Source organism: Eptatretus burgeri, chromosome 9, assembly GCF_056783735.1.
Source record: "Eptatretus burgeri isolate ZD-2024b chromosome 9, Ebu_testis_v1, whole genome shotgun sequence".
Classification (NCBI taxonomy): domain Eukaryota; kingdom Metazoa; phylum Chordata; class Myxini; order Myxiniformes; family Myxinidae; genus Eptatretus; species Eptatretus burgeri.
In genome coordinates this window covers 21,972,969-21,998,182 of record NC_140969.1, presented here as the reverse complement: position 1 = coordinate 21,998,182, position 25,214 = coordinate 21,972,969, and the positions used below count along the sequence as shown (strand labels likewise).

The window sequence follows — 25,214 nt, the reverse complement described above, 5'->3', positions numbered from 1 at the left end:
CCTGTCACCGTCGGACCAACTGAAACCAGGCTCAACATGGGCAGCATCAGTGCCCCGGTCATCTCAACCTCCCCTGCCATTGATCTTGTCACCCTTGGACCAATTGAAGGCAGGTTTAACATCAGCAGCATCTCCCGTTCCGGGTCGCTGGGAACTCTGTGCCCAGGCTGCAGAACTCGACCTGGGGCGTTACCGTGTACGCCATGCACCGAACACCGTACCGGCAGTAGGTCTCGACCCGGGACAGAAGGATCGCTTCGCACACCGCCATCAATGACTGTTATGATGGGCGATGACTCTCGGCACATACACCGTAGACGTCCCCGAGTGCTCAGACCGCCGTCCGAGTGATCGCATTGCAACGCTCGTCCACGACCCGCGCCGCAGACCGTGCGCGCGGCCATGCGCGCCTGGCACATCGCGCTGACCTCCGGATCATCTACTGCGCACCGACCATCGAGACCCCGGACATTCCTCAGAGCTTGTGCGACGTCCAACGCCGCGTCCGAGCTGAACTGCGTGTCCTCGTTCTTTAGCCGCGACCTTGCAGAAATCATTCCCCAGATTTGTCGTGCCTCAATAAAACGAACTCCGAGCGCGGCCGTTGTCCACTCGACGTGACCGAAGTCGACTCCGACGAAGGCGGGCACGCGTCCGTGCGCCGTGCCCCGACTTCCTGTCATGCCTGAGCTGGCCGCGCTGGCGAGCCTCCTGGCTCCGGAGCCTGCGCGCGCGGCGAGCGAACCTGCGATACGCTCTTCGCGATGCGTACTCCTCCGGAACCTCGAACCGCGCGGGGTGCGCTGAGTTACTCGCTGCCGCTCCGAACCCAGCCAACTGCACACGCCGATCCGAACATCCTTGTCGAAAACGGGCATAAGTCCGTATTCAACCATCCTCGTCAGCCAACTGTAGTGTCGTGGTAGGGGTGCTTAGAAGGCAGACACGAGCGGAGGAACAGTCGAGCCCGGCTTTGTTGCACCAGCGCGAGCGCGGGCGTACTTTGCCCGCAGCTCTCCTTTATTACGTACACAATGCACTCACGAGCCGCGGCGACTACGGCACCCACTACAACGCCTCAGGCGGCGCGCACTCGTTATATCTCTGGCAGACACGATGATCACGCCGACCACTCCCCCCACCATCATGCCCTGCCCCGCAGGCCCGCAGGCTATACCACAGTGGTGTAATGTTTGGAGCATCTACTCTGAGTCTGTGAGGGTAGCGAGGTTCGAATCCTGGCAAAATCGTATCAAACGCTTGAAAATGGTCTTTGCTGTTTCATTGCTTGACCCTTGACCCTCGGCATTTAAAACGATAGAGCACGGTCCAACGGCCATCTTCTTTAACGGCACAATTATTTCCACCTTCTTGGGCGTTGATTGGCCCGAGTCCTTCACGAACCCGCTGGCCAGGCCTGACGTTTGACTCATTTGGAATCTTGCCATGATGCCGGCAAGAGCAACCCCAACCCCGCGCGAAGGAAACCGTCTGATTTTTGATTTTTTTAAGTCCCGGCAGACGGGACGCCAAGTTTAACGACCGTTCGAGGGACGGCGTACGCACGTTGATGTGTGGTGCCCTCCCTCGGTTGGACATGAAACTTGGGGACATACAACGTGCCTGTGAAACACCGGCATGACAGTTTATAGCTGGGTTGAGATTAGGGACCAACAATCACAACTAGTGCTGGCATTGATGTGCGTATTGGCCTCCTGCATTTAAGTTCCTTGCAACGAATGTTGTTCTAATTTCAGAAAGTCTGACAGGATGGTGCAGAGGGCATACAATTACCTCTGAGGTTTCTACCATAGTCTTTATCAATGAGTGTCCCATGCAAGAGTAGTCTATTTGCAGATGATGCGAAGTGTTGGCATGAAGTCGACATCTAGAAGGATGTCCAGAATCTGCGAGGTGGTCTCATCTGGCAGAACTTGAAATTTGGTCACACACCCAAACGCTGTTATGCACGTTGGAAGCAACAATCAACGAATATTTGATCACCGACTCCAACAGAGAAGTTGTCAGCCTTGGAATAGTCAAGGACGAAATAGATTTCAGTCACTTTTTGCTCAGACCTGAAGTTCACAAAGCATGTACAATGTACATATCACCAGGACGAAAGCAAATCTGACTCTGAGCCGAGTGAAAAGAACATCTAACAATGTGACCAAAGGAAATATTGTCTCCTGTTCAAAATCTTAAATCAGACTAAGGTTGGAGTACATGTCACTGCTCTTGTGTGTGGAACAAGTTGTCAAAAGGAGATGCAAAGAAAATAGATTCAGTGCAAACAAGAGCCACAAAAATTGTACAAGGATGTTAGAACATGACACAGTGAGAGGTTGAAGTATATTGGAGTAGAGAAGAGAGGGAACTGACATAATCCAAGTCTACAATATTGATGACTATGAAACAAACAAGTTGGTCAACTTTACACAGAACTCCACAAGACACAAGCTGAAACTCCATAAGATAAGATGCAAAGCAGATCTGTCACCTGTACTGGGCTCAGTAAACTTATTCAAGGTAACCCAGGCAATCTATTCTGGTTTCCATTTCTGACTCGACTGTAAACTGTTTGATTGGTGCTTTTCAGGCAGGAAGTTGCATTGCAAATTGTGCCGTCCCTGTCCCTAAGATGGATGTTACGCCGGATATCTCTGCTATCGTTAGTTGATGGATTTCACGAAGAGTAGGAAAGTTATTTCTGGCACCCTGAACAAATTCCTGCCACACTCTGGTCAACCATCAGGTCTGGGCAGGCGATTCGTTAAAGACTTGGGTCCATAAATGTTCTCCGTCTGACCCCACAAGAAGGTGGGAATAACTTGGCCTAATAAAGTAGTACGTTGGTATATGACAGCTCATCTGTATTATATAATTTGTAAGCCACATGGATTGCTGTTGTAACACTCCTTTGTGTCTGAATTGATCGAGTTTTGAAATTCTAGATACACAACATTCTGTTCAGGTTATGTATTGGTATGTATAAAAACATCATTAGCTCATCTGCCCTTTGGTGTAGGGAGATTTTAAAAGTACATTTCAACTTATGAAAACTGCAATTACGAAGAAACATTATTCATGATGGCAATGTCTGCAATATTTAGATAATAAGAAACCGAAGGGCTATTATGTATGCACACCAGGCTCGTGTAGTCCGAGCTTGTGAGGCATCTTTCTGCTCAGATGAAGTAAAAACTAAGATAAAGTTGTTTGTACCTTCTATTCTTTACATGCTCATGAGAGAGGGTGTGGGGGGGGGGGGTTCCAGATACTGTGAGCTCCCTTGTAAGAAACCGCAACCCAGGAGAAGGCCATTATGCCCATCAAAGCCTGCACTGTGGTTGCCAGCCTGTGGTTGTTTGTCTATGCTCCATCCTTTTAAGATGCTGGCCTCAAGTAAGGAAGCAACACGTACAACACGACTCAGCTGGGATTCAAACCACCGACCAACCAGACAATGAGTAAGACGCTCTAACCATCACACTACCGAGTCTGGTTCAGGGTTACATTTGCACAGGAAAGTGTTTATAGCTCCCTATATATTGAGATAAATTCCTGGTTCATAAATGCAACTAGTAGCACTTGCACGTCGTCCTTGGGTAATGAGTAACTTGACTTCACTTTAAACTAAGAAAAGTAGTAGTGACTGCCATAATTTGTGGACATTTGCGTTCCAGTGATAGAAACAGTCAGGGCAGTGTGATTAGTGAAAACATTAATTTCAGGATTATGCATATTTTTAAGGAAATTGGAGGAAAAATTGTCATATACAAGAAATTTTCCTGTTCTACAAAGGCCGACACCCTGAGTAATGGTCATTGTGCGTTTGGCAGGCAAAGTCAAAATGGCTTTCATCTCAAAATTATTTGTTTTGTGAGGTTAACTTGATCATCATTTATGTCGAGGTGCTCCCACTCAAGTGTAAACTAAATTGGGCTTTTACCAGCAGGTTTGTCGGACGTTTTTCCCACCAAATCAAATATTAATATTTTATTTTTAACGTTATTTCGGATCGTGGAAGAATTGGCCAGATAAAGATGTGGGTTTGTCATGCAAAGTAAATGACTGCAGATACAACTAGGAAGCATCGGAAAATACAAAGCCCGTCCGTGTCCGCTTTGCATGCGGATGTCTTCCGTTTGGTAAGCATTCCTAAAACAGCTCAAAAAATACAAAAAGATTGACGGTTTTGGGCAACGTTGACCTTTTTGACCTCAAAAGCAATAGGCTCCAGTGACCCAGTTGGAAACTCTGCTCAAATTTCAAGTCAATTGGATGGAAATTCACTTTTGACCTTGACCTTGACAGAACACAGGTAACACTCTGAAATGGGTCATATTTCGTCACTGACATTGATGTGACTGACAATATTTTATGCAACCTTGACCCTTGACATTTTTACCCCCAAAAAAACCCCACAAAAACAATCGGCTTTTATATTAGCTTTTGATTGGTGAACCAATTGAGTGACCCAATATGCAAATTTTTGAAATTTCATGTCAATCAGATGAAAATTAATGATTTTATGCAACCTTGACCTTTGATCTAAAATAACGATCAGCTTCTAGCTTTTGATTGGTGAACCAATTCAGTGACGAAATGTGCAAATTATTAAAAATTTCAGGTCAATTGGATGAAAATTGACTATTTTATGTGATGTTGACCTTTTCTTTATAGCTCCCTACTCCTATGAATATATCAAAACACAGCCCGTACTAACTTGTTTCATGGTCGGGTTGTCGGCGACTAAATCATCTCCCCTACCAGGTTGCTTGGTGAGGAGGGTGTATGGATACGGACAACCAGCAGGATTAAAAACAAAACCTGTCAAAGGAGAGAGGAGCTCCTTGTGAGCTAACGGCCATCTATATCTAGTGCCCAACTGTGTGTGGACATCCTCCTGCAGTTGGGTGACTTTCTTTTAGGAGGTTGGTGGTAGGATTTGCACTCTGACCACCCGAAAACACTTCATTCTGCAAAACCCACAAATGCAAACAAAACTGAAAACCCACTCCGTGGGAGTACCTCCTGTGCTGCTGCTCTTCACAGGGCAGCTCGTCGGTTTATGGGATTGGAGCAAAGCCTTTGGGACGCCCATTTCTTGATGATTGGAGGAAAAGCACGGGGAAAACTTCCTGCGTCAGATTGCGGTGGTGTTTGGCAGAGTGGTGATGAGATGTCGTACACCAGACGGCGGTCTCCGTGGGTTTACCTGAGGCGGTCCCTTCAGGTGGGTGCCTGGAATGTCCTATCCCTTTTGAGGATGATCACCTGTCTGTTATCATCTGAGCTCAAGCGTTTGAACATCGGTATTGCAGCACTCTCTTAGGTTCGGAGACCGGATAGTGGTGAGATCACGGCGGGTGGTTACAACAACTGTTGGTCTGGTCTCTCTGATGGTTACCATGCCCAAGGACTTGCTGTAACTGTATCCAATAAGCTGACTCTAATGATAATTGAGGTAACACCAGTCAAGAGTGTATTATGAGACTAAGGATTCGTCACTCCTTGGGTGTTGTATCCCAGGTCTCTGTATATGTTCTGACTGAGGTCAGTGATCTCACCGTGAAGGATGCATTCTATGCCATGCTCGAGTCTGTGGTTGATCAGTGCCCCAGGTGAGATACACTTCTAGTCTTGGGGGATTTCAATGCATCAACTGACATTGATAGCGATGGTTTATGAGACGTGTTGGTCCCCATGGGTCTGGAACTGTGAACCAGAATAGCACGAAGTTCCTTGACTTTGCGAGAAGTCATGGACTTAGGGTGGCTGGTTCATGGTTTCAGCGCCCACAAGCTCATCGCTGGACTTGGGATTCCAATGCTGGTGATAGGGCAAAGGAGATTGACCATGTTCTTGTTGATGGTCGCTAGAGGATGATCCAGAACTGCAGGGTCTACCGGAGTGTTCATTTCCTCAATACCGACCACAGGATTGTTGTAGCAACTCTGAAGTTGGAGCTTAAATCTGGGAGAATGGTACCATCCCAGCCTAGGTTGGATGTTGGCAAACTCAAGGATGATAAGGGAGCTGAGGAGTTTGAGAACAGGCTGAGTGTGTATTTTGGGGATCTGGGTGCTTTGGGAAATTCTGAAGAGTTATGTAGTGCCGTAAAGACCACCGTCCTTGATGTTGCGGGTGGATGTCTTCGAACTCACCAGAGGATGAAGAGGAATTTGGTCCCTCAAGGGACACTGGATCCCATTGACCAAACTCGCAAGGCCAAGCTTAATGGCAGAGCTGAGCTGTTCAAGGAATTGAGGCGTAAAATTGTACGTGTGCTGAGGGTGGACAAGGAGGCCTATGTGTGAGGAATCTGAGAGGGGGTCGCGAATCACCTATGGCGATTCTCATCCTGATTTCAGGGGAATTCGCACATTGCGTTCCTCCAAGCCCATCCCTCGGAGCACTGCAGTTAGAGCAGAGGGTGGTGGGCTCTTGACAGAGGAGTCTGAAGTGAAGGCCTGTTTACTTTGAGCTGCTGTACCAGGCTGACACACCAGCTGTTGAGTTGGATGTCAGGGGTGTTGCGATCCTGAATGCTGACCCTCCAATCAGCTGTGATCCACCTTCGTTTGTGAAAACGCAGGCTGCGTTGAAATGGGGTAAAGCTCCAGGGATCTGTGGCATCCGTGCTGAACTTCTCAAGGCTGGTGGAAATGCTGTACTCGTCATTGCATGTAGTTCTGTGCTCTGCCTGGAACACGGGCATCATCCCAACTGACTGAAAAAGGGGCCATTTTGACCCTCTCTGGAAAGGGAAGGGTGATTGCCAGGACTGCAACAACTACCGAGGGGTGACTCTATTCTCAATGCCAGGCAAGGTCTTTGCTCGAATAATTCTCGATAGGGTTTGCCACCATCTGCTTGAGTACCAGCACCCAGAGCAGTCAGGCTTTACTCCAAAGAGGTCATTGATTAACTATATCCTTGCTCTTCGGGTCCTCACCGAATGCAGATGAGAGTTTTGGCAGGGGCTGCTTGCAGCTTACGTTGATCTCTGCAAAGCGTTCAATTGAATGAATTCTGGAGGATTGTTGGCCTTCGTGGAGGGTTCTAGGTCTTCATGCCTGATGTTGACATAATGGTTAGGGTGGCAGGCTTTGGAACCGAGGGTCCTGAGTTCAAATCCTGCTCAGCTGTTGAATTAGTACCAGGTGGGGTTAACTCGGCCTGTCATCCTTATGAGGTCGGCAAAATGAGTGCCAGCATGCTGGTATACTGTGTCGGAGTGGCGACCCGTCCAGGATTGTGGCCAAGAGCCAAGGAGACTGCTTTAGCAGCACCAATGCTCTGCACAGAATATGCTCCCAATCTCCTCTCCTCCTCTACGTCTTCGTGGGGTGTCACCAAAACGGATCAATCTGATGTCTGAACTATACTGTGGAACTGAGAGTGCTGTGAGATGTGGTGATACCATCTCTGACTTATTTCTAGTTGTTACTAGAGTGTGTCAGGAATGTGTACTGGCCCGCACACCTTTCTTGTTATTCCCGCGCTTTCGAAGAAAAGCGGGAATATTGTGATCGTCTCCGTCCGTCCGTCCGTATGTCCATACGTCCGTACGTCTGTCTGTCTTACCCTGTAACTCCTCCTACACCGTTTGAAATAGGAGCTTGAAACTTTGGGACATAGTAGATATATGTATGGGGAAGTGCACAACACTGTCGGATTTTTGATATGACCCCTGGGGCTGGGCCAGAGGGGGTGGGGTCCATGGGGGCTGATTTTTTTTTTAAAGTGTATTTACCATTGTACATGGTAAATTCTTTTATAAAGAACTTACTTATGTGGCCCCATGAGTGACAAACAGTCACAGGTTTTACTGTATTTATCCAATTGATTATGAATAATTATTATAATTAATATTATGCACAGTTCATTCCTATGATTAAATTGATGCACAGTTCTCCATTGCTGGACAGTGTTAAATTAATGTTTCATGAAATGTTGACATGCTTGCAATGACTTTTGATTTAGTAAACATAGTAAGTCTTTGGTCATAAAGCACATCAAATAGAAAAGAACAGTCAATCCATTTTGCAAGATAAAATTTCACCTAGCGTTAATGGGACAAAGCAGTGCGCGCGGGAATATGCGGTGGTGTGCCATCGACAACGTAGTTCTCGGACTTGTATGGACTGGATTCTGGGGAGGATGTTGGAGAGATCAAGCTGCGATGCATCATTTGGGAATGCCAATATCTCTGATCATGATTTCGCAGATGGTGTAGTCATCTTTGCGGAGATTCTGGATATCCTTTTGAGGGCCCTCGAGGTGCTGAATGAGGAGTCGGAATCACTGAGATTACTGGTTTAGGTCAGGTCAGGTCAGGTATGAGAGCATTCGCCAGAGCAGCGCGTCGCTACATCCACTTTCTGCCGGTACTCCAGGGACCTCCAGGTCTGGCCATCACCCAGGCAGATGCCTGGTCCATCCCCATCTCCTTGAGATGCTGATCAACCTGCTGCAACCACAAAGCATGTGGATGGCCCATTGGCCTCCTCCACTCTCGAGGCTCCCTTGCTGAGAGAATCTAGTGAGCAGGATCAGCATCAGGAAAATGAGCCACAGGTCCATCCCATGCCTGACCTGACCTTTTATCATTTTGACCAAATTATTAATTTGTCTTCTCCAGATTTCAGTGACATCTTGGATGCTGCTATCTTGTCTGTACCTGTTTGTGGTGAGTATGTTGGTGTCCCGGAGAGACTCGCTTACCTTGGCAGTGATATTCATGTCTCCGCTGGCTATGAGCCAGAGGTCGAAATACATCTGGGTCGGGCCTGGGGAGCCATGGATTCATTGGATCATGGGGTGTGGTGCTGTCGGCACCTGTGCAGGAGGACGAACGTCTGAATCTTCTGGTTCTTGGTGCTTGGACAGGCTTGCTCTACGGATGTGAGACTTCGATTCTGACCAGGGATCTGAGATTGAGACTTAATTCCTTTGGTACCAGGTCTCTTTGGAGAATCCTTGGCTATCGCTGTCAGACTTTGTGTCCAACAAGCTGTTGCTGAGAGACTCTCAAATGAGATTCGTTCTCTGCATAGTCCATGAGCATCAGCTGTGGCTGTATGGACAGGTGGCTCGTTTTCCTGACGCTGATCCTGCTCACAAGATTCTCTCAGCAAGGGAGCCTTGTGAATGGAGGAGGCCAATGGGCTGACCACGTGCCTCGTGGTTGCAGAAGGTTGATCAGCATCTCAAGGTGATGGGGATGGGCCAGACCTCTTCCTGGAAGATGGCCAGACGGACGCCCCTGGAGTACTGGCGGAAAGTGGATGCAGTGATGCACTGCTCTGGCGCATGCTTCCAAACCTGACCTGACCTGACCTGACCTGACCTGAGCTTTTGTCATTTTGACCAAATTATTCATTTGTCTTCTCCATATTCTCATAATAAAGCTTTGTTGACAATTTGATGATAAAATCTCAAATGGTAAATAGGTTATGGCCTGGACAGACACACACACACACACACACACACACACACACACACACACACACACACACACACACACACACACACACACGATTGCAAAACCCTGCTTTTGTGGGGGACGAGCTAACTAGAATGTCACTCGGTAGAGCACATACCTCTGCCAGGCTGAGCAGTTTACGTTTTGTATCCCACCTCGAAGCTGGATCCGGACCTTCACCAAAATCTAATCGGCTTGATCTTGCCACCAATCCAACTCTTCCACCAAGTGCTGTCATAATCTGTCCTTAACTTTTTGAGATATCGTGCTATGTATCATTTTTAGCCTGATCTCTCAATGGTGAAGAATCACTTTAAAAATTCTCATATCTGGATCTGGATCCAGATCTTCACCATAATTGAATCAATTTGACCTTGTTACACACCCAACCTGTCCCGCTAGTTTCATCTGAATCCGTCCATAGCTTTTGAGATATTCTACTCACAGACAGACCATCAGACTGACAGGTGAAAACATAACCTCCATCCAACTTTGGTGGCGGAGATAATAAGACTTTTATTATGTTGATAACCTTTTTTCCAAAGAAAAAGTGCAATAAATTGAGTGTGTTTCTGGCAGATCTATGGTGTTTCTGAGAAGACTTTGAACCGATCATTATCAGGAGACCAGCAAAGATTATTTGGTGAGATGTGCCGCAAGCGTTTACAGGGGTATGTGTATTTCATTTACCATTTTTCAATTACTGATTTGGGTGTATATATATATATATATATATATATATATATATATATATATATATATATATATATATATATATATATATATATATATATATATATATATATATATATATATGTGTGTATTTACACTGATGAGCCAAAACATTATGACCACTGACAGGTAAAGTGAATAACATTGATAATCTTATTACAGTGGCACCTGTCAAGGGGTGGGATGTATTAGGCAGCAAGTGAACAGCCAGTTCTTGAAGTTGATGTGTTGGAGGCAGGATAAATGGGCAGCAGTCAAGACCTGAGTGACTTTGACAAGGGTCAAATTGTTATGGCCAGACGACTGGGTCAGAGCATCTCTGAAACGGCAAGGCTTGTGGGGTGCTCCCAGTCAGCAGTGGTGAGTACCCACCAACAGTGGTCCGAGGAGGGACAAACCACAAACCGGCGACTGGGTGCTGGGCGCCAAAGGCTCATTGATTCACGAGGGCAACGAAGGCTATCCCATCTGGTTCAAACCGACGGAAGGTCTACTGTGGCACAAGTCACAGAAAATTTTAATGGTCGTCACAATCCACAGTGCATCACACCCTGCTGCATATGGGGCTACATAGCCGCAGTAGGGTCAGAGTGCCCATGATGACCCCTGTCCACTGTCGAAAGCGCCTAGAATGGGCACGCGAGTGTCGGAACTGGACCTTGGAGCAGTGGAAGAAGGTCGCCTGGTCCGATGAGTCCCGTTTTCTTTTATATCACGTGGATGGCCGTGTACGTGTGTGCCGTTTACCTGGGGAAGTGATGGCACCAGGATGCACTGTAGGAAGACAAGACGGTGGAGGGAGTGTGATGCTGTTCTGCTGGGAAACCCTGGGTCCGGCCATTCATGTGGACGTCAATTTGACACGTGTCACCTACCTAAACATAGTTGCAGACCAGGTACACCCCTTCATGGCAATGGTATTCCCTGATGGTAGTGGCCTCTTTCAGCAGGATAATGCGCCCTGCCACACTGCACACATTGTTCGGGAATAATTTAAGGAACATGATGAAGTGTTCACGGTGTTGCCCTGGCCTCCAAATTCTCCAGATCTCAATCCGATTGAGCATCTGTGGGATGTGCTGGACCGACAAGTCCAATCCACGGCGGCTCCACCTCGCAACTTACAGGACTTGAAGGATCTTCTGCTTATGTTTTGGTGCCAGATACCACAGGATATCTTCAGGGGTCTTGGAGAGTTCATGCCTCGACGGGTCGGCACTGTTTTGGCGGCACACGGAGGAACAACAGCAAATTAGGCAGGTGGTCATAATGTTTTGGCTCATCAGTCTATATATGTATGCATGTGTGTGTATGTATTTCTCTATGCATATATATATATATATATATATATATATATATATATATATATATATATATATATATACTAGCTGAAGTACCCGGGAAATTTGCCCTATTTTGTGCCCACTAAGCGATACTCACCGTTCGCAGCCACGCTCCCAGCCCGTCAACAGGACTCCTGCACCCCTCCAAACGGGTTTCGAGCCCACATTCGCACCAACAGCAAAGCGTCCTCCATTTTTGTCAATTTGAGTAATCCACTAACTCACATTACTCTGACCACAGGGTCACTTGGATGGGAATCACTCCTCCCCCCAATCACTCATCGCACCATGCATACCACATCCGCTCCATACACACAGGCCCGCTGGCCCTCACTCACTCCATATACACAGGCCCGCTGGCCCTCACTCACTCCATACACACAGGCCCGCTGGCCCTCACTCACTCACATCATTTATCTTCCCTTTATCAATCGTCTCCCTAACCCCCTTTATGGCTTGCCTGGCTCTTTCATGAGCAGATCGATCAGCACTTAGCTGTTGTCGTGCGCGTGCAGTTCGAGAATTCAAATAACAGGAGGAGAATGTGTATGTTTAAAAAGTCAACGAATACGAACATTTTGTATTTCAAAAAACCCTAGCGTTTTTACCATGAAGCCTTTTGTTATGATTAATACGCCAGCGCACTATTCGAAAGCCATTTTTTTTTCTAATGGAAATTTTATTATATATATATATATATATATATATCTTCTTCTTCTTCTTTCGGCTGCTCCCTTTTAGGGGTCGCCACAGCGGATCATCCGTATGCTCCGCATACTGATTTGCCACATGTTTTATGCCGGATGCCCTTCCTGACGCAACCCTGGTCGCCTCTTACGACACAGGGATATGGTACACCAATTTTAACCGGGGTATACACCGGCCCAGTACACTGGTACTCATTTCGCCGACCTCGGAAGGATGACAGGCTGAGTCAACATATATATATATATATATTTTTTTTTAATACATATTTTTTTCATTTTTATGGAGAGCCACTTAGCGCATCCTGGAGCTGAATGTTAGTTCTATATATGTGTAAAGTTTCATCAAGATCGGTTCACTGGTCTAGGAGCTTATTCGCCACAAAAAAAACAGACAGACAGACAGACACGGACAGAAGGACTGCCATATATATATATATATATATATATATATATATAAGTAGGGTAAGAATACTGGTTCTGGCTCACTTTTCCCCATGTAAATGAATGGGGGATTTTCAGCCATGAAATTTTTCTTTTTTTCCCCTGAAAAAATAAATCCCCTTTTTAGCCCAAGGTATATTTATTTGTCTCCCCTTTTAACCTGGAGCCTGGTGTTGGCTTAGTTGTTAGGGTGGCGGCTTGGGATCCCAGGGTCCTGAGTTCAAATCCCGTTGGCTGCTGAATTAACACCAGGGGGTTGACTCAGCCTGCCATCCTTCCGAGGTCGGCGAAATGAGTGCCAGTGTACTGGTCCCGGTGTATGCCCCGGTTAGAATAGGTGTACCATATCCCTGTGTGTCGTAAGAGGCGACCAGGGTTGGTGTCAGGAAGGGCATCCGGCCATAAAACATTGCCTCAAGAAAAGCCAAACCCCTGCACAGCAGGGAAAAATGACTGTAAAAACGGGCATTTTTTTATTTACCCTTTTAACCTAGGGGCTCTCTATTCAAATAGCCCATACAACAAGATAAAGATTTGTTAAAGGTAATTCGAAAGAAATATCTGAAACGCCTAAGCCCCGGGACACTCTTTATCAAATAACCAATGCATATTGTTTAGCTCACTCATTGAACCTATAAACATTTGTTCATTCTCAAATTCCTTCAATAGTTTAATTTTCTTTGCACAATAATCCCCATCTAAAATATTGAAAAACAAAACATTTGAATCTTTATATTTTTTAAGATACCCCTTTTTGTGCCATTACGAAATGATAAACTTCTCTTAATGATCTCATCTGACCACCTCCTGAGTTGCAAATCATTTTTGTACATAAACCATGCCAGAAAAAAAGTTTTGTTTCAAATGTTTTCAGTTCATGCCGTGAAAATGAGGAAGTGTTTTTTGACACGGCCGTGCTGTGTGAATGAGGAAGTGGTTTTGGACTGTCATGCTGTGAAAAAATAGGAACTATTCTGTGAGACAAGGTCTCGTGTTTATATTTTATCTCAGAACACGAACTGAAAACATTTGAATCAAAACTTTTATGGCGTGGTTTATGTCCAAAAACGATTTGCAACTCGGGCGGTGGCCAGATGAGATCATTAAGAGAAGCTTGTCATTTCCTGTGCCCACACCCAATGATTAAGCAATTTCCTCATCGTTGCTTTATAAGCGGTTCGCCAGACAAAGTTTCTGCCAGACGGGATTTCATTTTTACAACTGAGGCATGGACGATATTTCTTCCGATGAAGCCAACAGCCCACTACAGAGTTGGTAAGTTTGTGTATGCTTTTCTCTTTGAACGATGAAGCAAATGATTATTAATTAAATCATGATAATTCTGATATATATATATATTTTTTCCCTGACAGGGCATTGGAAGAAATTGAGTTCACATATCACGACGTGGTTCATGAAATTAATACTCTTATTGAAGAGATCAATGATTTTAGAAGAGAATTGAAAGACATTTTCAATGAGTGGCATGAAGTCTTATCACGTCCTCTCATCTCGAAGGAATTAAACCAATGGTGAGACACGTGTGTGTGCCTCTCTCTCTGTCTGTCTTTCTACCTACCTCTCTCTGCTCTTATTGAAGAGGCCAATGATTTATAATGACTGGTCTCTGATCTCGAATGAATTAAACCAATGGTGAGGCACGTGTGTGTGTGTCTATGTGTGTGTGTATGTGTGTGTGTGTGCGTGTGTGTGTGTGTGTGTTGCTTTCCCTGTCTGTCTCTTCATCTATACCCTTGACTTATTTTTTTTTTTTCAGCACTATCGCACAACATCAGCTGTTGAAGCAATCTTGTACAACACATGATTTTCTGGAGGTAAATATTTCTGAATTATTATTAATATCACTCGTACAACACATGATTTTCTGGAGGTAAATATTTCTGAATTATTATTAATATCACTCTCTCTTTAGAATGTCGCCTTATGTTGGTTGCATCATTAGTTTGGACGTGGTTTTGTCAGTACACTGGAATTCATTTTATTGACCTTGAAAGGATGACAGGCTCCTGGTGTGTTAATTCAGTGGTCAACGAGGCTTATTCATATTACCATGTAATTATCTTTATAGAACCTAATTATTATCCACTTTTTGTTTCAAAACAGAATATGGTGTCTGAGTTTCGAAATCACAAGGCATCTGAAGAAGATTGCTGGGAAAGATTGTACATTCTCGCAAATGAATATTTAATATTTTCAATATTAATAAATTATATTTGTTTTGTTTACAATTACTTGATTCTGAATTACAAGAAAAGAATAAAAGGGATGTAAAGGGGGGGGGGGTTGGGGGGGGGGGAGGGGGGGTAGGTGCGCTCCCCAATGACCCATCACCCCCTCATCCCATCCCTCCCCTCCCCATGTGTGTGTGTGGGGAAGGGTGGGGGGTGGGATGAGGGAGGTGGTGGGTCAAAGGTGAGGCGCACAGGGGGGATGAGGGGGTGGGGCTTGTGTGGGCGGGGCTTGTGTGGGCGGGGCTTCGGTGGGGGGCTTGTGTGGGTGGGGTGTGTGTGGGAGGGGCTTGTGTGGGCGGGGTGTGTGTGGGTGGGGCTTGTGTGGGTGGGGCTTGTGTGGGCGGGGGTTTATGTGGGTGGAGCTTGTGTGGGAGGGGTTTATGTGTGTGGAGTTTTTGTGTGGAGCTTGTGTAGGCAGGGCTTATGTGGGAGGGGTTTATGTGGGCAGGGTTTATATGGGCAGGGGTTTATGTGGGTGGAGCTTGTGTGGGAGGGGTGAATGTGGATGAGGCTTATGTGGATAAATGGATGGGTGGAGAGATGGGGGGATGGGTGGATGAGTGGAGCTTGTGTGGATGGGTGGATAATTTTTTAATTAAATAAACATGTTGTGTGTGTGGGGAACTAATTAACTAATCACTAATTATGTGAATATGATGAATATGGGTGGAGCTTGTGTGGGGTTTGTGTGTGTGGAGCTTGTGTGGAGTTTTTGTGTGGAGGTTGTGTGGAGCTTGTGTGGGGTTTGTGTGGGCGGGGCTTCGGTGGGAGGGGCGTGTGTGGGCGGAGTCAAAAAGGGGCGGAGTCAAAAATTTCAATTTATTGGAGCTTGTGGGGGTGTGTGGTGGGGTTTGTGTGGGATTTGTGTGGGCGGGGCTTGTGTGGGCGGGGGCTTGTGTGGGTGGAGCCAAAAAGGGGCGGAGTCAAAAAATTTCAATTTATCTTTGTCTTTTGTAATTCCTGTGAATAAAATGAACCTAAAATCTCTTCCCCTTCCAAATCATATATCTTATAAGTCCAAGGAACCGTATCTATTACATCAACAATTTTAAAAAGCTCGTTGGTCCATCTTTTCGTATAACCTTTTTCAAAATGAGATTTCCACCTATATATTCTTACGATATCACCAACTTTGAACTTAGGTTTTCTGACATTAATCTCTTTTTCATATTTTAATTTTGTAAATGTTTCTGATGGCTTCATATTTGTTGACGTGTGAATCGTGTCATTGTACTTATCCACAATATCTTGAATAAAAGATGACCATTGTTGTGAACCGAGTTGTGTGAATTTTTTATATAGTCTCTCTTTTAAGGTACGATTAAAACGTTCAACAACAACTGCCTTCCCTTCATTAAAGGTACTGTATAATGTAATACTGTTATTTTTAGAAAATTCATAAATGTCTTGTTATAAAACTCCCTACCCTCATCAGTCCACAATTTTTTAGGTTTTCTCTTACTTTTATTAAATATCTGTTGGAAGGCTAACATAAGAGTATTACCTGTTTTGTTTTTTAATGGTACAACCCACGCATATCTACTCCTCAAATCAATAACGGTTAAAGCATACTTGTACCCCTTATCATTATTGAGTTCAATCAAATCAGCAGACCAGATATAATCTACTTCCTTGGAATAAACTTTCCTTCTCTGAAACTTTGTGAATATTGGTTTATGTAATTCATCAGCTAATTGCTCTTCAGTCTTAATGGCATCATTAGAGCCTATAAGTTTTTGAATTTCCAAGTCCAAGTTTCAATTTAGCACTGATCATCTTCTTCACAATGAACCGATCAACTTTTTCTCTCAAGGTTGGATTTTGTATCAGAGACAAATTATACAACATTTCTCTATCGGCTTCATGCTTTTCTTCCAACGTTGTGGTATTCCCATAATCAATATCGTGTCTCATGCACACTTCATCAACTCTATTGATAGGCTTACTCCAGGATTTAGGATTGTCTGCCTCATCTAATCTTTTATCCAAGTTTGTGCCTGGGCCACAGAAAGAATACCCTGGAAGATGTAATTCCCCTGGTATTCCAGTAGTTGTAAATTTACTTCCTGATAAAAACTTTTGTATATCTCCTCCGAGTTTGTGTTTGGAGATAAATTGATTTTTTTTTTGAACCACACACCGAACATATACCTTTTTGTATAACCCTGTTATTTTTACTTTTAATATATGAAATATTTTTAGTATTAGTTTTCTTTTTACATTTGAGACAATAACTCATTTATTTATGAGAAAAATTCCTGCAGAGTGCAAAAACCTTTTTAGTTTCCAACATGCACATTTGAATCTTGATTTTTAAAACATAAAGAATCCTTAGAAATGCCTTCACTCTCTCCTCCATTTATTTAAGAAAAAAAAAAAAATGAAAAACTTGAATTAAAATCCATATCTTGTCGATGCCAATAGTCTTGCCGAAAGTATTGCAAATAGACTTGTCAATTCTTTCTTTTCCTCCTCGGTGGGTTGAGTTATTTTCTGTAATACCCTTAATCTTTTTTTAATCTCACTGGTTTCCATATTTTGATATTTATTTTGTCTCGCTCTTTCCTCCCTCTCCTCCTTCTCTCTCTTCTCTTTTTCCTCCTTCTCTTTCTTCTCCCTCTCCTCCCTCTCCTTCTCTTTCTTCCCCCTCTCCTACCTCTCTCTCTTCTCTCACTCCTCCCTCTCTCTCTTCTCTCTTTCCTCCCTCTCTCTCTTCTCCCTCTCCTCCTTCTCTCTCTTCTCTTTTTCCTCCTTCTCTTTTTTCTCCCTCTTCTCCTTTTCCTCCTCTTCCCTCTCTTCTTCAACTCCTTCCTCATCCCTTACTATCCTTGAATAAACACACCCCATAGAATATTATACATATATTCATCAGGATTTCTTGTTATTCCTGTATCCAAAATAATTTTTTTACAACAGGAAACCAATAAAATTTCTTTTGAATTTCTAAAAGAGCCTTACCTTTTCTTAACTTTATAATTTTTTCATTATTTAACATTCTAATTAAATCTAAAGTTGTCGGTTTATCAACATCAGCATAATGCCAATCTTTTATTGAAAATACCTCATTCTTATGTTGTAGAACATATTTATTAAAATACCGAATACCCTTTTCTTGAAGGTATGCTTGGACACAGAAATGATAATTTTCTTGAAGCCTTCTTGCTGTCATTTATGTATTAGAAATATATGTTAGAATAATATTATGGCACGAAACACCTCCCCATCTTCCCATAGTTAAATCATTTTGTATTTCCTTACTTATTATATATAATCCTGTTTTTTCTGTTTTCATGAGATAAACAAGGGCAAAACCATTATTATATTTACCCTTATTAAATTCTTTTATTTGTTGTTTACTAATCGTAGCCCCACAAAACTCATTCTCGATACCAAGTGGATAATATTCTTCCTTACGAGACTGATTTAATTGTTCCAGGTCTTCGAGGTTAATTTTAAATGACCAATTATACCCTAAATCATTCATATCATACCCCCATTGTTCTATTCTCATACAAACGATACGCCCTTCTTTATAAAAATTTATTTTAATTCGAACTGTGAATTCTGTATGACCTGGAGATAATATCAACACTTCTGTATCTTTGGAATACACAGCCGTTTTATTTAAGGATATATATTGTGATAAATCGCTTAATCTCACCAAGTCATTCGCGTCAGTCGGGCTTGGATAATTTTTTAATTTATAAGCATTTTTCATGTTAATATTTTTGGTTATATTATATTTATGTCGTTCAGCCTGTGCCTTTGTGTAATAATTTGATAAATCAATATCCAGTTCTTGAGATAAACCAAAGATAGAACCATCTTTACCAACATAAGTCATTTATATTAGATTAAAAATAATATCATAAAATTTTTTATTTTTGTTGAGTTGAAATAACACATATAGGCATAATTGGCCACAACACTTGGAATTTAATTCTTGGACTTGAAATGTTTGATAAACACCATTCTGTAAGAATTTTATGACTTCAACAGGTGGTGGAAGACCAAAACTATCAAAATAATATTTGTCTTGACTATTAAAAATACAAACCCAATGAGAACCGTTCCCATTATTATCTTCTAAGTTCATAATAATATTCTTTGTATGTTTCGGCACATTTGTTAATTCATCTCTCATACAAATAACCACATTATGAATTTTTAATTTCTTACAATATTTGACAAGTTGTAAATTTGATGTTGTATTCTTTCCAAATTTTTCAACCACTCATCAATGCTCATTTATTTATTAGAAAGATATAATCCATTACCTCTTTTCGTTAATTTTACACCTGCTTGTGCTATAGAAGAAAGCATATCTCCAACTAACAATCTCGCTTTATCAGGCAGACCTTCAAGTTTTTCAACAAAATCTACAATTACACCACTTCCACTAATTTGTTTCTCCAACTCTTTGTTATGTCTTTCCAATTCTTTTTGAGCCTGGAGTTGAGCCTTCCCTTTCGTTGGCAGTTTTCACCGCTGTTGAAATACCACCCGTCAATGCTCCAACCGCACTTAAACCAGCAAATAAAGGAATTAGAAATGGGAGAAATCCTCCACTCGTCTCTCTTATTGAATATTTTTTCAACATTGGTTTTGTCATTTTAATTTTAAGTGAGCCAGTGTCATTCAAGATTTTAACCTGTTCTCTTGTGAGAAAAACATCAATTCTTACTGCTCCTTTTCTCTGAATTGTATTAACGTTAATCGTACAAGGCTTTTGATTTTGAACACAAGATGATAGTTTATGAAGATTGATTTGATTAACATATACCCCAGTTGGTACTTTGCCACTCATTTATTTAACAAAAAATTATGTGAGACTAATCATCACACCATTATCTGTATTAATCTGCAATTCTGTTTCTTCCAAAAGCAAACAATATGTATCAACTTCTTCACTCTCTCCTCTTTCAATGTATAGGGAAGTATCCACTCGATTAGACTTTATAGTTTCCTTTTGAGCGCTCAGGTCAAACGCATAGATTGTATACAAACTTTTAAATGCTGTCATATCCAAAATAGGTTCTTTATTTCCATTACTTTCACACACCTTTTGGTAAGACTTGTATGCTTCAGCAAAATCATTTTTTCCCAATTAATTTCCAATCTATCTCGTGGGTAAAATGTTCCATCTAGAGAAAGCAGAAGTTGTTTCACCTTAGCATTATCACTCAATGCATTATTCTTATCAGTCGCAGTATCACCATCTGGCTTTTTAAAAATGATCCACAGATATACGTGGCTTTCCTTCCAGAACACCCAAATTCCACGTGTAAGTTGTTTGATTGAGTTTAACGTGTTGACATCTTCTTTTGAGGTATGATACACTGAGTGGTTTCTTTGAGTTAAGTCTTCGATTCAACATCTCTTCTGTTTTAAGATTAGGAGTATATTCACTGATATACCAACTCATTTCCTCAATTACAAATTTATTCTGATCACCAAGCACTACCAACACCAAAAAGCAATCGATTTTCATTATCATTCCTTTGTAGTTGAAATCTAATTTTAAGGCCATACAGAACTTTATCATGATCACAAAATCCAAATATACCTTTAAGAGGAACTGCCACAGTAAAACTATTTTCTGCTTTTGTATCATCATTATACATTCCTTTCCTTTGAGTATACCCAGGGTCTGTGTTTGTTCCCGTTGACATATCAGGAATAAAACCTTCGACAGACCCCTTTCCCATTCTATCACTGAATGTATAGAGTGTAAATTTTATCATTTCAGATACAGCAGAGACATAATCAACCGCTTCAACTTCTTGTGTTCCAATATACAAACGCACACTATCAAACATTTTTCAGAAGAAATCATTTACAAGTGTAGCGTTTGTGTTATTCCCAACCTTAGTGAATTTAAATTTACACAACAAGAAACTTTCGGAGAGATTCAAATAGGTTTGTTGATTATTTATTTCAAAACTTTTTGTACCACTCGTATTCCAGTTTGTTCCAGTTATTGCATTTACCTTGAAGTAATCTTTTTTTAGTGGAGTTTGAGATAATAATAGTATCATCCAAATCATAGATACCATCAATTGCTTCCATACTTGTATTTCTTTAAAAAAAAAAAGATGTTAAAACTTTTGAAACCCTGACCCAAGTATTTGAATTATTTTCTGTCGTTCTGGGGGGACAACTGAGTTTTGCCTTTCTTAATTTCTTTTATTGCTTGTAATTTATGAGATTCCTTCTGAGCATCTTTTATACTCTTTACGGCACCTGCTACATTTCCCACAGCAGAAGCAGTTGAACCAATTAGATCTTTATGTTTAAGAATAGTTGAACCAATACCCATGAGAGTATCAATTATCCCATCTCCTCTAAATTGATGTCCAACACCCCTTTGTCTCTTAGGTTTATAGTATCCTCTACCAAGATACATACCTTCACCCTTGTAGTATGGGGAAAGGAACATCCCATCCCCTGTAATTATTTTATATTTTCCCAACTCGTGTTTCCTCAAAATAACCATCGTATTTATTTATTGGAAAACTTCACGTAGGTGAATTCTGATGGATATAACTTCTCCATTAAAAGAAATCACACGATTATCTTGGTCGGTTATCCTAAAATTTACTCTGTGTATGGTTTTTCCTGACACAGGTAGATAAACCAAATTTTTGGGTTCCATATTGAATTTATAACCAATTGGGGTTGAGTATGCGCTGAATGAAAATATTGTATTTGTTTTTTCCCATCATTATAAGCACCATCAATCAAATCACAGTGAATTAACACCGAATTTATTCCTGAGGATATTTGAATGACATTATCACTGTAAAACGTCCCATTAGTTTCAATCTTTTTGAGGAGAAACCCAATAACTCTCTAAATGAATTATCAATTGTGAAATCAACCTTGTAGTTATTTTTAACTTTAATCGTTGATTTTGAAGTATGTTTTTGAATGTTTATAACAATATTTTTTGGTTCATCACCCTGTTCTTTCATAAGACGAGCAATTTCGGAAGATATTTGAGAAATCTCATATGCTCCGGGTGAGACTGTTATCGTTTTGTATCCACTTCCTGGATTATAACTAAACTTGTCATTTTTCTCGGTTATATTAAATAAGGTATTATAAGTTTCCATGGACAATAAAGATGCCTCATATTCTTTTGTTGTGTCAAGTTGTAGTGGGTATGGGAATGAAGATGTGTGGTCGCTTGTTGTGAAATTGAAACTAAGGATTGTGCTTCTCATCTTATTTAATATGAGATAAAATGTCTTTATATTGATATTTATTAATTATTTTCATGTTCATCAACTGGTCTAAAATGGCTGATGCTTCATTAAAACAATTGTTATTTCCAGCCTTCTTACTGCCTAACAACAATAACAGTCTATTAACTAATTGCAATGGGTCATTTGGAAGAAAACTAACACCTGAACCAAGGATACTTAAAGCCTGAATAATGTGTTTCTCCTTCTCATTCTTCCTACTTTTACCAGAAAGAATAACCTTATAATTTAGAGTGTTCAGCAGATCAATATATACTCTATCATCATTATTTTCCATATCCAATGGTTTATCAATATACTTTGATTCATCCCTCACAGTTGAACCTTGTCTTCCATCTTTTGTGAGAAGAAACATTAATCTTGGAGTTAGTTTAACAGGGGTTGAGCAGAACCCAAGAACCTTAATTCATCATTAAATATCAATACCTTTTCTTGAACAAGATGAAATATTGCTGATTGTTCTGTTGGAATGAGTCCTGCTTTGGTTTTTGAATCCGCTGAATATTCATTGTTTTGAAGAGCATTCACAATATAATCAGGGGGTCGATTAATCTCTTCCAGTTGTTGAAATAAACCTTCATCATCATATTCTAATTCTCCTAAATGCTCTAATTCTTCCTCCGTCATTTGACTGAAATCTTTTAACATTTGAAGTTTTTAGGAGTATATTCTACCGTGGGAAATGTGGAAACATCTTTCATTTTTCCTTGGGAAGTTTTTAAAAGTGGTTTAAAAAATTTCTCTTGTTTTCTTTCAAATGCTTCTTCGCCCGTTAGTTTCTGTCTGCGTTTCTTCTTTATGTCTTCCTGCTGTTTTACAACTTTTGAAACCAACTCTTGATGTTCCCTAAATCTTCTTGCTCTTTCTTTCGCATCCATTTATTTATTGAAAAATATCATTTAATATCTCATCTTGTTTCACAACAATATATTTATATTTTTCAGTCGTGTGTTTCATGTAATCCCCAAAATCCTTTTTACTACATAATGTAGAACAATTGTCTCTCCAAAAATTGTTTATATCTATTGAATTTAACTTGAATAAAATAAAAGTATTAGCATTGTTTCTGATGGAACGACGAGGAAGCTGAAAGTACGATTGACTAAGATAAATACAATTACAAGAAGAATGTCTCCCTCTTGTGTAGTAGCTGTCCATTACCGTTTGGTTTCTCTCATTAACACAATCATCAAAGATAACGAGGTTCTTTTTGGATTTATCCAAATCTTGGGGAGACGGTATATCATCCGTATTATCACTCAGAATACAAGTTATCGGTTTTGATTTCTTTTTACATCTCTGTGTATCACAAAATAGTTGTATTATATCTTCAATGTTAAAATCATTTAGGTTTTTTTGAAGTTTAAATAAACCGATTATATCTTCTTTTTGAAGACCAGCATTAAAACCTTGTGAGAGTAGTTGATACTCTGGTTGAAAACTCGACTTTGTGAAAATTATTAAATTATCATAATCTAAAAAGTTGGGAGTGAGGAGCATCTTTAAAAGTAAGCAGGTTTTTCCACATCCACTTGAACCAACTATGAGGCATCTTAATGAATTTGGGAGATTTTTATGGTTGTCAAATTTTATCTTATTTTCCCAAATAGGTAAAAAATCATTCATTTATATATTTGGAAAACAGGTTATTTAATTTATTCTTGGCTTTTTTCGAAATTCTATATTTTATCCTAAGTTCAGGTTTAATTTCAAGATAATCCATTATTTTATTTATGCAATATCTTGTGTTGATATTTCCCTGAAAATCACATCCATGAATAAGATATAACAACAATCCTTTGAACATTTCTCTAATACGTTCAGTTTCTTCCCTTGTAAGGAAAGGTGTGTTCTCACCCTCGTTCTTTACATTCATTTCTCGAATCAATCTTGTAAAGTAATTCATTTTTGGTGTAAATCTAAAAGAATTATTTTCCTTTTTATATTTTTGATTATCATTAATTAGAAGATAATCACAGAATATACATTGTTTATAGGCTTTTGACTCTGTGTTTAATCCCCGTCTTTCACACGCAGGACAATTCTCAAATTTGTCATATGGAGAATCATGGAATTCAAGAGGCTCAAAATCGAGTAAACTATTCATATTTATAAAGTAAAACTTTACTTAAACTGAAATTCATCTTCGATATCATCTTCGATACTTTCAGAATCATCTATACTTTCATAACTATCATTTGAACACAAACTCTCGGTGTCATAACTATCGTTTGAATGCAAACTCTCGGTATCATAATCACTCTCATAATCTTCAAAATCTTCAGTTGAATATTGGCTCATTTAATTAGTAGAAAAAACATTACCATCGATATCGATATACATTTTTTCATTAACAGATTCAACTGCTACATTTTTTATATTAAAGGTAATTTTAAAATGATCCTTAACTACAATTGAACGAAATGTCATTTCACCTGATATATTAACATCCTTTATTTCATCAGGATTTATATCTTTAGGGTTGTTGAAAAAAATACAAATTTCTCCTTGCATATTACAGATGGTCTTATCTTTTCTTTCTAAAGCTTCATCCATAAGGTTTTTATTTTTTGATACCTTTTCTTGTTTCATTGCTTTTTCTAGTTTTGAATATATTGCCAGAAGGAGAGGAGAAACTTTTGTTAGAGATACCTTAATTGATGTTCTTCCAGGTATACTAAAAGCCCTTCCACTGAAGTAAATTGAAGAACTCATCATATCCACCATAATTGTTTTTATCCAATAGTTGTTATATTTATCTTTGTTCAATTTTACATCCTTGACATATTTCTCAGCATCTTTAACAAATGAAGAGATTGATTGAAACTTGTCTTTTGTGTCTTGAAACATTGTATTTATTAAGTGAAAAAGTTGGAGGATAAAATGGTTTTAAGCACAGATTCACCTGTAAAATAAACGAAATTTTCATCAAGAAAATTTTAGTTTAAGCACAGATTCACCTGTAAAATAAACGAAATTTT

The 25,214-nt window shown here is 40.8% G+C and overlaps 1 protein-coding gene and 1 long non-coding RNA gene across 10 annotated transcripts in view; both read left to right on the top strand.

Moving 5' to 3' along the window:
- HEMK1 (HemK methyltransferase 1, mitochondrial release factors N(5)-glutamine) overlaps positions 1-25,214 on the top strand; it is a 68,898-nt gene that overhangs the window by 3,937 nt on the left and 39,747 nt on the right. For 8 of the 9 annotated variants that reach the window (XM_085894333.1, XM_085894331.1, XM_085894335.1 and 5 more), the window contains one exon: positions 10,073-10,164. In XM_085894333.1, coding sequence (XP_085750459.1) covers positions 10,073-10,164 — 92 coding nt within the window. Of the gene's footprint in view, positions 1-9,895; positions 9,961-10,072; positions 10,165-25,214 lie in introns of all 9 variants that reach the window. The other variant, XM_085894336.1, reaches the window with a different exon arrangement.
- LOC147019688 (uncharacterized) lies at positions 13,216-14,997 on the top strand. The gene is made up of 3 exons (XR_015061489.1): positions 13,216-14,248; positions 14,494-14,551; positions 14,841-14,997. It is a non-coding gene; the product is annotated as an uncharacterized LOC147019688 (long non-coding RNA).